Source organism: Phyllobates terribilis, unplaced genomic scaffold (genome assembly GCF_046119375.1).
Source record: "Phyllobates terribilis strain yellow unplaced genomic scaffold, ASM4611937v1 Scaffold_8__6_contigs__length_399053987, whole genome shotgun sequence".
Classification (NCBI taxonomy): domain Eukaryota; kingdom Metazoa; phylum Chordata; class Amphibia; order Anura; family Dendrobatidae; genus Phyllobates; species Phyllobates terribilis.
Window position 1 is genome coordinate 148,105,489 of NW_027362768.1, and position 15,170 is coordinate 148,120,658.

The 15,170-nt window shown below is 43.4% G+C and overlaps 1 protein-coding gene across 1 annotated transcript in view; it reads left to right on the top strand.

Moving 5' to 3' along the window:
* FAF1 (Fas associated factor 1) overlaps positions 1-15,170 on the top strand; it is a 264,708-nt gene that overhangs the window by 31,007 nt on the left and 218,531 nt on the right. The window contains exon 3 of the mRNA XM_073643500.1: positions 14,759-14,805. Within this exon, the coding sequence (XP_073499601.1) occupies positions 14,759-14,805 (47 nt within the window). The remainder of the gene's footprint in view (positions 1-14,758; positions 14,806-15,170) is intronic.

A 15,170-nucleotide genomic window follows, 5' to 3' on the forward strand; every position in this document is an offset into this window, starting at 1 on the left:
GATGAGGAAACAACTTATCTTAATGACGTGGATCTCTGTTTCCCCATCAGGTAAAGGCTTCCAAGTGTTTAATCAGATCAGGGATGTTTAATTCTCTCTATATTTTCTCTGTTATCCGAGTCACCAGCCTCAGAAATCGCAGGTTAACAGCAGCTCAGATAAGAGACCAGGTCAATGCCACACAGAGTTCTAGCAGCAGGCACATCTCTACAACAACTGTTAAGAGGAGACTTTGTGCAGCAGGCCTTCATGGTAAAATAGCTGCTAGGAAACCACTGCTAAGGACAGGCAACAAGCAGAAGTGACTTGTTTGGGATAAAGATGACAAGGAATGGACATTAGACCAGTGGAAATCTGTGCTTTGGTCTGATGAGTCCAAATTTGAGATCTTTGATTCCAACCACCGTGTCTTTGTGTGACGCAGAAAAGGTGAACGGATGGACTCTACATGCCTGGCTCCCACCGTCAAGCATGGAGGAGGAGGTGTGATGGTGTGGGGGTGCTTTGCTGGTGACACTGTTGGAGATTTATTCAAAATTGAAGGCATACTGGACCAGCATGGCTACCACAGCATCTTGCAGCGGCATGCTATTCCATCCGGTTTGCGTTTAGTAGGACCATCATTTATTTTTCAACAGGACAATGACCCCAAACACACCTCCAGGCTGTGTAAGGGCTATTTGACCATGAAGGAGAGTGATGGGGTGCTACGCCAGATGACCTGGCCTCCACAGTCACCAGACCTGAACCCAATCGAGATGGTTTGGGGTGAGCTGGACCGCAGAGTGAAGGCAAAAGGGCCAACATGTGCTAAGCATCTCTGGGAACTCCTTCAAGATTGTTGGAAGACCATTTCCGGTGACTACCTCTTGAAGCTCATCAAGAGAATGTCAAGAGTGTGCAAAGCAGTCATCAAAGCAAAAGGTGGCTACTTTGAAGAACCTAGAATATAAGACATATTTTCAGTTGTTTCACACTTTTTTGTTAAGTATATAATTCCACATGTGTTAATTCATAGTTTTGATGCCTTCAGTGTGAATGTACAATTTTCATAGTCATGAAAATACAGAAATTTCTTTAAATGAGAAGGTGTGTCCAAACTTTTGGTCTGTACTGTGTGTATATGTGTAAAATATATATATGTAATATATATATATATATATATATATATATATATATATATATATATATATATATATATATATATATATATATATATATATATATATATATAAAATATACTATTGTACTTCTTTTTTCTATTTAAGTCCTTCCGGAGGACTTGATACTGCAATCATTTTGTTCGCTTGTATTGTATACTTAAAACTAGAGTTCATTTAAGCGGCATTTACTGGGTTAAACAGGGGCATTTGGAGCTAGCTCTGGTAGCAGATGATGCTGGCTGTATAACACAGCCGGTGACTCCCGCTGTGTGTGTAGCGTTCTCAGCTCCTTAGCCCGATCCATACACCCCGCCTGCCGTACATGCATGGCGGATGTCCGGAAAGGGTTAAAGGGCGTGTCCACTTCTTTTCATACTTGTATACCTTTTCTTAGGAGCTGAGCTGTTCAGCTCTTTTCAGTTTTTACATCCGGCCACCTAACAGCTAATTGCTGAGGCTGCCGGGTGTCAGACCCCCTTGACCTGATATTGATGACCTATCCTAAGCCCAGTCATTAATATTTAGATGCTCGGAAAACCCCTTTAAGGCCATGTTCATTACAGTTGAAACCAGAAGTTTACATTCATTATATAAAAAGACACATCTGCATGTTTTTTATGAAATCAGAATAAACCTTTCCTGTTTTAGGTCAATTAGGATTACCATAATTTTTAATATTTACCAAATGCCAGAATAATGAGAGAGAGAGAGAATGTTTTAAGGCATTTTTATTACTTACTGCAAAGTCAAAAGTTTACATACATTTTATTAATATTTGGCACCATTGCCCTTAAACTAAATGACTTGGGTGAAACGTTTGGGATATCCTTCCACAAGCTTCTCACAATAGTTGGTCGGAATTTGGGCCCATTCCTCCTGACAAAACTGGTGTAACTGATCCAGGTTTGTAGGTCGCCTTGCTCTCGCACCTGCCTTTTCAGCTTTGCCCATAAATTTTCAATAGGATTGAGATCAGGGCTTTGTGATGGCCACTCCAAAACATTGACTTTGTTATCCTTAAGCCACTTTACCATTTTGGCAGTATGCTTCAGGTCATTGTCCATTTGGAAGACCCATTTCTCCCCGCAACATGATGCTGCCACCCCTGTGTTTCACAGTTGGGATGGTGTTTTTAGGCTTCCAAGCTTCTCCCTTTTTCCTCCAAACGAAACGATGATCATTATGCCCATAAAGTTCAATATTAGTTTCATCTGACCACAGGACATGTCTCCAAAAATGAAGGTCTTTGTTCCTGTGTGCATTTTCAAACATTAATCTGGCTTTATGTTTCTTTTGGAGTAATGGATTTTTCATGGCAGAGTGACCTTTAAGCCCATGTTAATACAGTACTCGTTTGACTGTTGATATTGACACAATCTTACCAGCTTCCCCGATCATCTTCACAAGGTCTTTTGTCCTTTGGTTGATATGCACATGTCGGACCAAAGCACGTTCATCTGACACTGAACCCGTCTCCTTCCTGAGCGGTATGATGGCTGGACATTCCCATCTTGTTTGTACAGATGAATGAGGCACCTTCAGGTATCTTGAAATTGTACCCAAAGATGAGCCAGACTTGTGCAAGTCCACAATTCTCTTCCTGATATCTTGGCTGATTTCTTTAGACTTTCCTATGATGCTACACAAAGAAGCAGTGTGTTTCAGGTGTGCATTAAAATACATCCACAGGCGTGTCTCTAATTAGCTCAGATATTGCCCAAAAACCTCAGAAGCTTCCAAACACATGACATCATCATATGGGCAGTCCAGAATTGTTTAAAGGCATAGTAATCTTAGTGTATGTAAACTTTTGACTTTGCAGCAAGTAATAAAAAAGCCTTAAAACATTCTCTCTCTGTCATTATTCTGCCATTTGGCAAATATTAAAAATTATGGTAATCCTAATTGACCTAAAACGGGAAAGGTTTATTCTGGTTTCATGTCAGATATTGAGAAAAACATGCATGTGTGTCTTTTTATATAGTGTATGTAAACTTCTGGTTTCAAGTGTATGACACATGTGCTGTGAATAGTCCATCCGCATTTGCAGGCACAGCGTATTGCAGTAGCAGCAGGGTGGGTGAGATTTTTGCAAATCCTATCTATATATTGGAGAAATTGACATACTATACCCACAATCTCCCAGCACGGGGTGCTCCATGGTATACCGAGATATCTATCTATGCTCTCTAGTTTTGTAATGTCAATTTAATAATTGTAATCCTGATTTGCTGATTAGTTGTGCAGTTGCCAGATCCCCGTTCACAGCTAATTATTGATTGCCGTTCCCCCTGCTCCCGTCACTTTCTGTAGCGCACTAAATATTTGAGTTCTATGTTTAATCAGTGATCGAAGGGAAGATAATGTCAGAAACAGTTCACTGGGAAAACTCCTGGAGCCCCAGGTGGTTGTGCAACACGTGATCGGGGCGTGAAAGGGCTGACACGTGTCTGTGTGTAAATGAGCTCATCGTGTAGCGTGCTCCTGATTTAGGTGCTGTTATCAGTCTTGTGATATGTGGGCGGACATGTTGTTGGGCCGTCATGTGCACCTCTGATTATGTGCTTGTTCACCCATAGAAAAGAGACGTTCTCTGTCCCGGTATTAAAAGTCCTAACAAAACGGTGTGGAGTCCTCTGCTCACCTGGGGCTAATTCCTTTTGAGAGGAGACCTTTTTTCTAACCTTGTACAAATTTGGCCATTAATGGCCATCTCTATGGAGATTAGACCAGGGCTCGACAAACCCAGGCGCCTGGTCGCCAGTGGCGCCTAGAAAATGTTGTCTGGCGCCTAGAAAATGTTGCCTGGTGCTTGAGGAGTTGAGAAGAAAAAAAAATACTCTCAATCCAATCCCACCTCCTGCACGGAGTCATCCAATCGGAGGAAGCAGGGACAGTATCGCTCAGGCCGCCTTCTCCACTTTGCTCCGCCCCCCCTTATGCTCCGGGACTGGACAGGGAGAGTTGGGTTACGGGGGAAGGATCGCTGTGGCCGGGGGCCCGTTCTCATCTCCCGCTACCTGTGTAAGTACATACAAAGGCCGTGCTCCCCGGGGAGACGCCGTGTGTGAGGGGGTCTATATGTACAGTTTGTCAACAAAAAAACGGAACAGGCATTTTTTAAAAAAAATTAGTTTCTTTGATTTTTCTGAGAAAAAAACTGAGAATATAAAAAATTTATAAATGTAATGACATCTATTTATTTTTTTTTAAAAAGCAATTTTTAAAGCATTTGTAAAAATTTAAAAAAAAATGTCAAGAAAAAAACGGAACAACAATTTATCTTTACTTTTCCCTCCAAAAAACATTTAAGGTGAGTATGTTGTTTCATTGATTTAGAAAAGTGTTGTTCCTACAAAAAAGGATTTGAAACTTCTTATGGTTAGAAAATAAAATATATGGATAATAAGGCAGATTGATTTTTAATCTTCTCTAGAAGTGCTGAGAGACCCTATCCTGCTGGACCACCACTGAATGGAGTTTCCTACATTGCTAAATCTTTTTGTAAGTAGGGTATAGCAGTATATACACAGTATATGCTGTAATTATATGGTTACTATATGGCAGTATATTCACAGTGTATCCCATTATTATATGGGTACTATATGGCGGACTGCGGAGTGCTGCTGGAAGAACAAAGTCGGGTGCCGCCGGGAGAACGAAGCCGGAGTATTGCCTCGTCCACTCGGACAAAGAAGGGTAAAGAGATCATGTGTAAGTTATAATTGGCATAGCAGAGCAAAGGGCACATTTTTTTTTCTTTTCTGGGTTCAGGAAAAAAATGAAGCGCAGAGCAACAGAGAGAATACCAGAAAATGAAAAGCAACTGAAAATGACACAGTTCTTTACAAAGACCTCTCTTGAAAGCGCAGTGCAACAGGTAGAAAGTGCCGGGCAACAGGTAACTGAAGAAACAAGAGTTGACCCACCAGCAGAGGAGTCCCCATCAACAAGCCGTTGTCAAACTGCTGGACCCAGGAGATTTAGGCAAGAGTGGTGTAAAGAACTCGCATGGCTTAAATTTGACCATACAACTGGTATAGCTATATGCGAGATTTGTGCTTCCTTCCCTGGCATTGCTGACCAAGCATCTAGGATCGTAAAAGGATTTTCAGGACCCTTTAAACTTGAAACCTTCAAAAAGCAGCAAAGTCTCTCCAGCATCTAAATTGTGTGGAGGCTAAACATGCAGCGTTGGCTCCAGAAGCTACTCCATTGGCTGCTTGTATAAGGAAAATGGATGAAGACATTTTTAAACATATGACCATTCTATTTAATGTGGCCTATTATATTGCCAAAAACAACAGACCTTTCACAGATTTTGAAGGGTTGCTAGAGTTGACGGAGAAATTAGGGAGTGCTGTGCGACAGGAATATGCAAACGATAAAAGATGCAAAGAATTCATTTCCCATATTGCAGAAATAATCAGGAAAAACCTAATCAGTGAGCTCAAAGAGGCAAAATATGTCAGCTTGATGCTAGATGGCTCAACTGACAAAGCAGGGGTTGAACAACTGATTCTGTATGTCAGGTACATCAAGGACAACAGGGTCAAAGAAGTATTTCTTTCTGTTTCTCCTCTTGAAATGGCTACTGCAGATGGATATTTAGAAGCGCTCACAGAAGAACTTAGAACACTTGGTCTTGTAGGCTGGCTTTCTTCAAGTCACTTGATTGCCATTGGTACAGATGGTGCTGCCAGCATGATTGGGACCGAAAATGGCTTGGTGCAGAAAATACGCCAAAACATCAGTCATTTAATTGGCATTCACTGTGTTGCACACCGATTGAACTTAAGTGTATTAAGTTCAGTAAAACAAGCTAAATTAATTGATGATTTTGACTCTATTTTAAAGAAACTCTACCAATTTTATCAATACTCACCTAAGAGAATGCGACAGCTGAAGCAAGTAGCAGAAAACCTGCAGCTTACAATTCTGAAATTCCAATACTTGCATAATGTCAGATGGGTAGCAAGCAAAGTCGGTGCTCTGTCTGCACTTGTCAAAGACTGGAAATGCGTGACAATCCACCTAGAAAGTGTGGCTGCGGAAAAAGACAGTGCCTCTGCAGCTGCCCATGGTTTACTGAGAAAGCTCACAGATTTTAAATTTGTTCACATGCTCCATTTTCTACTGGACTATCTGGAAATTCTTAAAAACTTGTCACTTATATTTCAAAGGGAAGAGCTTTTTTTAAGCACAATTGAGTTGCATGTGAAAAGCACAATTTCAACAATCAATTCACTTAGAGATGCACCAAAACAACATGAGGCCAGATTTGTCTCAGGAACATCTCTTCAAGGACTGTTTCAAAATGTACAGCTACATGGACTGAGCAACACTGTAGCTGCATCAATTCAGCAGGAAAAAGCTAATTTAATTAATCATGCAGTTAAATACTTGACAGTGCGATTTCTAAGTGATATAAATATTGAAAGATCCACCGCAGTGTTTGACACCTTTGCCTGGCCAGCAGGAACAACATTGCAAGACTACGGTGTGGTTGAGATTACTGCATTGGCTCATCATTTTCGTAAACAGCTATCTCCACCTGAAAGTGATGACCAATGCATTCACTCACTCCTCAATGAGTGGTATGAGTTTAAGGTCCTTGGAAAAGGAAAGAAACTGTGTGAGCTTCTGGATTTGGCACTCTCCAACACCGAGAGATTTCCAGTTCTGGGAAACCTGTTGTCGATTGTGGCGGTGCTCCCTGTCTCAACCTCATGTTGTGAAAGAGGATTTAGTTTGATGAACATGGTCAAAAATAAATTCAGATCAAGGATGCAAGAAGAAAGTTTAAGTGACTTGTTTATGATCACCATGAATGGGCCATCTGTGAAGGCGTTTGATCCTGCCAAGGCTGTGGACCACTGGTACTTCAGCTCTAAAATCACAAGGCATGTTCATGGCCACAAAAAGCAAAGTGAAAAACACTAGAATGTTGCCTAAAATCTAAAATAGCAAAATATAATATTTATTATCTTTAAAAGTAAAATGTTGTTTATAACGTTTGTAATGTTTTTTTTGTTAAATTAAAAACCAAGTTTGCTTAAAAAAAAATTCTGGCTCCTAAGTTTTTTGGCTGGCTCCTAGATTCTGAACAACTTTGTCAACCCCTGGATTAGACCCCTGAGACACCCAAGATGGATAAAAGGTTGTGGGTGCAGCTTCCCATGAGCGGTTGGGTCTGTGCCCTTTTTCAGGGAGGCACTATTTAATCGGTGTTCGGGCATCTGACCTGCAACTCCATTTTGTGATAAACATTTCCCTCTCTGCCAGTCTGGATCCCAGTGGTCGGACCCCCCATTGATCTGTAAATATCCTGCAGACAGTTGTGAACTTGTTTTAACCCCTGTAAAAGAGAATCTGCCAGTAAGACCAATCTCCCCAAACTGCATGTATGGGCCTGCAGATCTTTGAAATGTAAATCCATCGAAACCTGTATATCTTCTATCTGTTGCTGCATTCCTAAGAAATTAACATTTTTCATATGCAAATGAGGTATTAAGTGCTCTGGGCCTGACAAAGCACATAACCAGCCTCTGCCTCCCACCAGTTTCTATAACTTGATTGATAGCTCACTGTCTGAGTGATGTCAGGCGCCAGGTGAGGAAATCATACTGTGATCTGTCAATCAAGCTAAAGAGGCCGGTGCTGGATCGTGGAACAAGCTCAAGAACTAATTTCTCAGGAATTCAGCAACAGATTGAAATATAAATCCACCGACACCTTTATATCTTCTAAGACCTGAATACTCATGTATGCGGTTTAGGGGGTGGGGGTGTATGATCCTTAGTTCTTTTTAACAGTGGATCATTTGGCTGCCGTGTATAGGAAGACCCCGATCTGTTATTGATGAGTTACCTGTAGCGTCGGCGTCCCTGCCTCCTGCCAGATAGGGACGCCGTTCCCCTCACCTCTCCGCTCCGTGCCCGGCGGCTTCCTCCCGCTCTGCTGGCAGCGCGCGCTGCTTCCTGGCCTCTGTGCTTAGGGCGCGCGCGCTCCCCCTCTCTTAAAGGGGCCGCGCGCGCCGTCCTAAGGAGTCCCCGGCCAATGGCCGGTGGACCTCCCCATATATAAGGCACCTCCTCCAAAATGGAGGTGCCCGAGCAATGTTGTTGCAAAGCCTTTCAACTCTGCTTCAGCCCTCAGGTCCCGTTACCAGTTACTGCCAGTCACCAGCCAGATTCCTGCTTGATACCTGCCTGATACCTGCTTGATGTCTGCTTACCTGCTTGCTATCCTGTGGTCCGACAGTCTGCCTACCAGCACCTGCCAGTCTGTCTATGGATCAGTCCGCCTGCGGACCAGGAAGTACCTGCCAGATACCTGCCTGTTACCTGCCTGCCTGTCCATAGACTCTTACTCGCTCACCTGGGAGCTCTCACCTGCTACCTGCCTGCTAGCCTACCTGGAGGCTTAGCCATCACTTGCTGTGACCACCTGCCTGTCCAGAGACTCTTACTCGCTCACCTGGGAGCGCTCACCTGCTACCTGCCTGCTAGCCTACCTGGAGGCTCTGCCGTCACTTGCTGTGACCACCTGCCAGTCTAGAGACTCTTACTCGCTCACGTGGGAGCGCTTACCTGCTACCTGTCTGCTAGCCTACCTGGAGGCTTAGCCGTCACTCGCTGTGACCACCTGCCTGTCCAGAGACTCTTGCCCGCTCACATGGGAGCGTTCACCTGCTACCTGCCTGCTAGCCTATCTAGAGACTCTTCCCTGCTGTCACTTGCCGTGACCACCTGCCCGTCTAGAGACTCTTTCCCTGCTGTCACTTGCCGTGACCACCTGCCCGTCTAGAGACTCTTTCCCTGCTGTCACTTGCCGTGACCATCCGCCTGTCTAGAGACTGTCCCCGTCACTTGCCGTGACTTCCTGCCCTTCTACCCAGAGACTGTCCCTGTCACTTGCTGTGACTACCTGCCCGCCTTCCCTGGGAGCCACCTGCTTCCTTACAAGGGCTGCCCCTTTGTATAGTTGCTCAGAGGTTCCACCTCCCAGACCCGTTACATTACCTGAATAAGTCATCACTACAGAAGTACACTGCTCAAAAAAATAAAGGGAACACTCAAATAACACATCCTAGATCTGAATGAATGAAATATTCTCATTGAATACTTTGTTCTGTACAAAGTTGAATGTGCTGACAACAAAATCACACAAAAATCATCAATGGAAATAAATTTATTAACCAATGGAGGCCTGGATTTGGAGTCACCCCCAAAATTAAAGTGGAAAAACACACTACAGGCTGATCCAACTATGATGTAATGTCCTTAAAACAAGTCAAAATGAGGCTCAGTATTGTGTGTGGCCTAGTTTCCTGCACGATGTTTGGCTGTGAGCACAACCCCCATCTGTGGACATCGGGCCCTCATACCACCCTCATGGAGTCGGTTTCTAACCGTTTGTGCAGACACATGCACATTTGTGGCCTGCTGGAGGTCATTTTGCAGGGCTTTGGCAGTGCTCCTCCTGTTCCTCCTTGGACAAAGGCGGAGGTAGCGGTCCTGCTGCTGGGTTGTTGCCTTCCTACGGCCCCCTCCATGTCTCCTGGTGTACTGGCCTGTCTCTTGGTAGTGCCTCCAGCCTCTGGACACTACGCTGACAGACACAGCAAACCTTCTTGCCACAGCTCGCATTGATGTGCCATCCTGGATGAGCTGCACTACCTGAGCAACTTCTGTGGGTTGTAGAGCCCGTCTCCTACTACCACAAGTGTGAAAGCACAACCAACATTCAAAAGTGACCAAAACATCAGCCAGAAAGCATTGGTACTGAGATGTGGTCTGTGGTCCCCACCTGCAGAACCACTCCTTTATTGAGTTTGTCTTGATAATTACCAATAATTTCCATCTATTGTCTATTCCATTTGCACAACAGCATGTGAAATTGATTGTCAATCAGTGTTGCTTCCTAAGTGGACAGTTTGATTTCACAGAAGTTTGATTCACTTGGAGTTATATTCTGTTGTTTAAGTATTCCCTTTATTTTTTTGTGCAGTGTATATATACTGTATATAGAGGTGTTATCAGTAATTGTACAGGAGGAGGTGAGCTGTGACATCACCTATTGTGAATGGTGGATGCTGCGTTATCTACTGTATGTAGAGGTGCGGTCAGTCATTATACAGGAGGGGGAGGAGGTGAGCTGTGACATCACCTATTGTGAATGGTGAACCCTGTGTTATCTGCTGTATATAGAGGTGTTATTAGTCATTGTATAGGAGGAGGAGGTGAGCTGTGACATCACCTATTGAGATTGGTGGACACTGTGTTACAGTTATATGAAAAAGTTTGGGAACCCCTATTAATCTTAAGCTTATTGTTTTATAAAAATTGGTGTTTTTGCAACAGCTATTTCAGTTTGATATATGTAATAACTGTTGGACACAGTAATGTTTCTGCCTTGAAATGAGGTTTATTGTACTAACAGAAAATGTGCAATCTGCATTCAAACAAAATTTGACAGGTGCATAAGTATGGGCACCTCACCAGAAAAGTGACATTAATATTTAGTAGATCCTCCTTTTGCAAAAATAACAGCCTCTAGTCGCTTCCTGTAGCTTTATTGAGTTCCTGGCTCCTGGATGAAGGTATTTTTGACCATTCCTCTTTACAAAACAATTCCAGTTCAGTAAAGTTTGATGGTCGCCGAGCATGGACAGCCCTCTTCAAATGATCCCACAGATGTTCAATGATATTCAGGTCTGGGGACTGGGATGGCCATTCCAGAACATTGTAATTGCTCCTCTGCATGAATGCCTGAGTAGATTTGGAGTGGTGTTTTGGATCATTGTCTTGCCGAAAGATCCATCCCCCGCTTAACTTCAACTTTATCACTGATTCTTGAACATTATTGTCAAGAATCTGCTGATACTGAGTGGAATCCATGCGTCCCTCAACTTTAACAAGATTCCCGGTGCCGGCATTGGCCACACTGCCCCAAAGCATGATGGAACCTCCACCAAATTTTACTGTGGGTAGCAAGTGTTTTTCTTGGAATGCTGTGTTTTTTTGCCACCATGCATAACGCCTTTTTGTATGACCAAACAACTCAATTTTGGTTTCATCAGTCCACAGGACCTTCTTCCAAAAAGAAATTTGCTTCTCCAAATGTGCTTTTGCATACCTCAGCCGACTCTGTTTGTGGCGTGCTTGCAGAAACGGCTTCTTTCGCATCACTCTCCCATACAGCTTCTCCTTGCGCAAAGTGCGTTGTATAGTTGACCGATGCACAGTGACACCATCTGCAGCAAGTTGATGCTGCAGCTCTCTAGAGGTGGTCTGAGGATTGTCCTTGGCTGATCTCACCATTCTTCTTCTCTGCCTTTCTGATGTTTTTCTTGGCCTGCCACTTCTGGCCTTAACAAGAACTGTCCCTGTGTTCTTCCATTTCCTTACTATGTTCCTCACAGTGGAAACTGACAGGTTAAATCTCTGAGACAGCTTTTTGTATCCTTCCCCTGAACAACTATGTTGAATAATCTTTGTTTTCAGATCATTTGACAGTTGTTTTGAGGAGCCCATGATGCCACTCTTCAGAGGAGATTCAAACAGGAGAACAACTTGCAAGTGGCCACTTTAAGTAGCTTTTCTCATGATTGCATACACCTGGCTATGAAGTTCAAAGCTCAATGAGGTTACAAAACCAAAAAAAGTGCTTTAGTAAGTCAGTAAAAAGTAGGTAGGAGTATTTAAAACAAGAAAATGATAAGGGTGCCCATACTTATGCACCTGTCAAATTTTGTTTGAATGCAGATTGCACATTTTCTGTTAGTACAATAAACCTCATTTCAAGGCAGAAACATTACTGTGTCCAACAGTTATTACATATATCAAACTGAAATAGCTGTTGCAAAAACACCAATTTTTATAAAACATTAAGCTTAAGATTAATAGGGGTGCACAAACTTTTTCATATAACTGTATCTACTTATCCTGTGCATCAGTCTGCATAGGAGCTGCAAACCTAAAACGGTGTCTGTGTTATCGCCTGTTTGGGAGTTAGGACATCATCTAATATTCTTACCGATGATCTCACTTCTGGATTTGACCTTTTTGCACTTTCGGGATGAGTGCAATGACAGAAGTAGAGGAATGAATTAAGTCGCTGACTTATTTTTGGAACCAAAACAGGGATTTTTTTTTTCTTTGTTGATTTTGTACGTGGCAGCAGCTTATATATAACATCAAGGCTTTGTCCGTCAGGAAATGCAAGAAATATTGTGTCTCTTGAAGGCAAACGCCGCAGCAGGGCCAGACCGTGGTTCTCCAGGTGTTGTAGCACAGGCATTCTGGTAGCTGTAGTTCCCCCGCAGGGGACGAGGCGCAGGATGCAGACCTCTGCTCTGTGACTGTGCGCTTACATCCGCTACGTCCCTGTGCACATTCATGCGTGTTGTTGTGTGTTCAGCTCTCCAGATGCAGGAAACTGTCAGGTCTCTTACAAATTTCAAAGTTCAACTCCTGAAGATTTATTTATGGAAATCTCAGCATTTTGGAGAAAGTAAGACTCGGAGCGCCCCCCCCCCCCCCCCCCCCCGCTCTGTTTTCTTTGCACAATCACCAAGAAAGAGCAGAACTGTGGAGTCATCGTTCAGCCTCCTCGGCCATAGAGAGCGTTTTGTTAGAAGTGTCATCTCAGACTTTGTATGACGTGCGTGAAGTGAGCGATCGCCGCCCCGACGTTACGTGGGTGTGAGCTGCTTCACCTAATCTATCACAAAGCAGTGAAAATCCGCACCATATCCAGCTCGCTGAACGTTTCAGATCTGCTCCGTGCCTCCATATTCATGCAGGTTTTTTTCTCTCCAAGATTTGTGAATGGGATTTTCAAATCTCCATTTACTGTGCGATTTGCACTGCAGCATTTGCAATGTGTGAACATGGCCTTAGGGTATTTCTAATTGTATTGTAATAGTTATATTCTATGTTGGATCTCGGATATCCTCAGCTACAAATGGATTAGTGACTTATAATAAAAAAAATAATAAGGCCTTTCGATGTCCGTAAAGGGGAGGGTAAGGCTCCAGTCCAGCCTCCAGCTGCATTGGTACCATCAATACACAGGGGTAGCCAATATACCCCTAAATTGTTCACCCCTGGGGGGGGCCTTTATCATGGAACAAGCATGGTTTTTTTAGCTGCCATAAGAATATAGGAGTTGCCGAAGCCCCCAGTTCACTGTTTACTCAGGAGAGCCCCTTTAAGGGCGATGGTGCCATTAATGGAGGCACCTTAGTTATCATAGAGAGGAGGCCTGGACTTTTGGGCTAAAATTACTTTGCCCAAAAAAATTCAGTTGCGCCCACACTTTATTAGAAATGGGCAAGTGTGTTTATACTTCTAGCCCATTTCATATTGTAATGATACCATATATGAGACTGCACCACCTCCTCCCTCCACCCCCATGAGTATTTCAGACTTGCGCTCTTACATGCATTCCCCATAGCTTGTATGATTTATGATTACTGTTGGTTACTTCACTGGTTAATAGGTAATGTGATGGCTCCCGTCTGCCCTCTTGTGGTTTTCGCCAGTATTGCGGTGCACTCAATATCAGAAACTCCTTTATTTATTTTAATCTGTTGTAATAAATAATAAAAGAGTAAGCAAAATAAAATGAGGGGCTTCTTGAACTTGTCCTAACTTCTAAAAACTTTCTAGGAAAAAAAAGCATCTCCTGTGCTAAGTTTCACTGCTTCTATACAGGTAATCACTAGAGTTTTTCAGACTTTTCAGGGGTGTTTGTCTGGGTAAGTGGTCACACAAATCCCCACTCGCTGTGTATCTAGACCGCTTGCCTGGACCCGTGGACGGATTCTAATCCTGATGAGCCCTCCCACTTTCGCGGGGTGAATAGTTACTATGAAATGGATGGGGTTGGATTCATTTAGATCAGTTTTGCCTTTGAGGGCAGTGACGACTGACCTCTAGGTAATGGCTGGACGATGACCAATGCTTGATAGGTGGGGCGCTGATCTGTGGACCCCCCATACTGTTTTTTTTTTCCCCGGTTAATGAAGGTCGTCCCATGTATTTCAATTGGGCTAAACAGATCCCTCTTCACTGCTGGGCACAGACCTCTATATGGATGATTCTCTGCACCTGTGTAAACCATATTCGGGCTGGGATGCTCTCATTTCCCCGCAGGTTGGACCCCTCTAATTAGAGGACAATTCTAAAGTGGTATTTCGATTTTAGAAATTTTTTTTTTCCTAGTTGAGCTTTTCTTTACTCACCCTCCCCAGGTCCGGCACTGTGTCCCTGCCACTACTCGTGGGGTCTTTTATTGTCTGCAGTGCTGACAGCACACAGACAGAGCTGCATCTACAGCACACAAACAGATTGGCTCATGCAATCAACTCAGAAGAGCCGGTGAGCTCACTGATTGGCTGCAGCGTTGTCGATGTGATGTCTGTGCTGCAGACAATAGCAGACTCCGAGACTAGTGGCGGCCACTCTGTGCTGGACCTGGGAGTTCTGGTCGCACCGGATGTGATCGGAGGCTCAATTGTTACATAGGACTGACTCTTTACACTTTTCTGGCTGCACTGACACATTTTTCCTTTTTGTTCCTGACAGGCAGCAATAAATGGCGTGATCCCACAGGAGAACGGCATTCTACAGAGGTGAGTGATCGCCTGCAGGTATCTGCCTGCTGTGTCTACAGAGGACGGCTCCTCACAGTACAGCGCCGGCCACATGGCAAATATCCGAACACATCTCCAACTGTTACCGGTGTTTATGGTGGCGTACACGCATATATAACGCTACAGGGATTGTTGTTGTTCTCACATTTTAGACCAGTTCATATTTTCTTACGTGTCATCAGAAAATGGCCTGTTTAAATCCATATATTTTATATATCTATTTTTTTACATTTTGATGATGTTTTTTTTTTTTAAAACATTTTCCATATTACTATGTTTATTAAAGAAATCTTGTCATTTTCACACCGGCCACTATACTAGCCTTATACTTTCTGTTCTATACA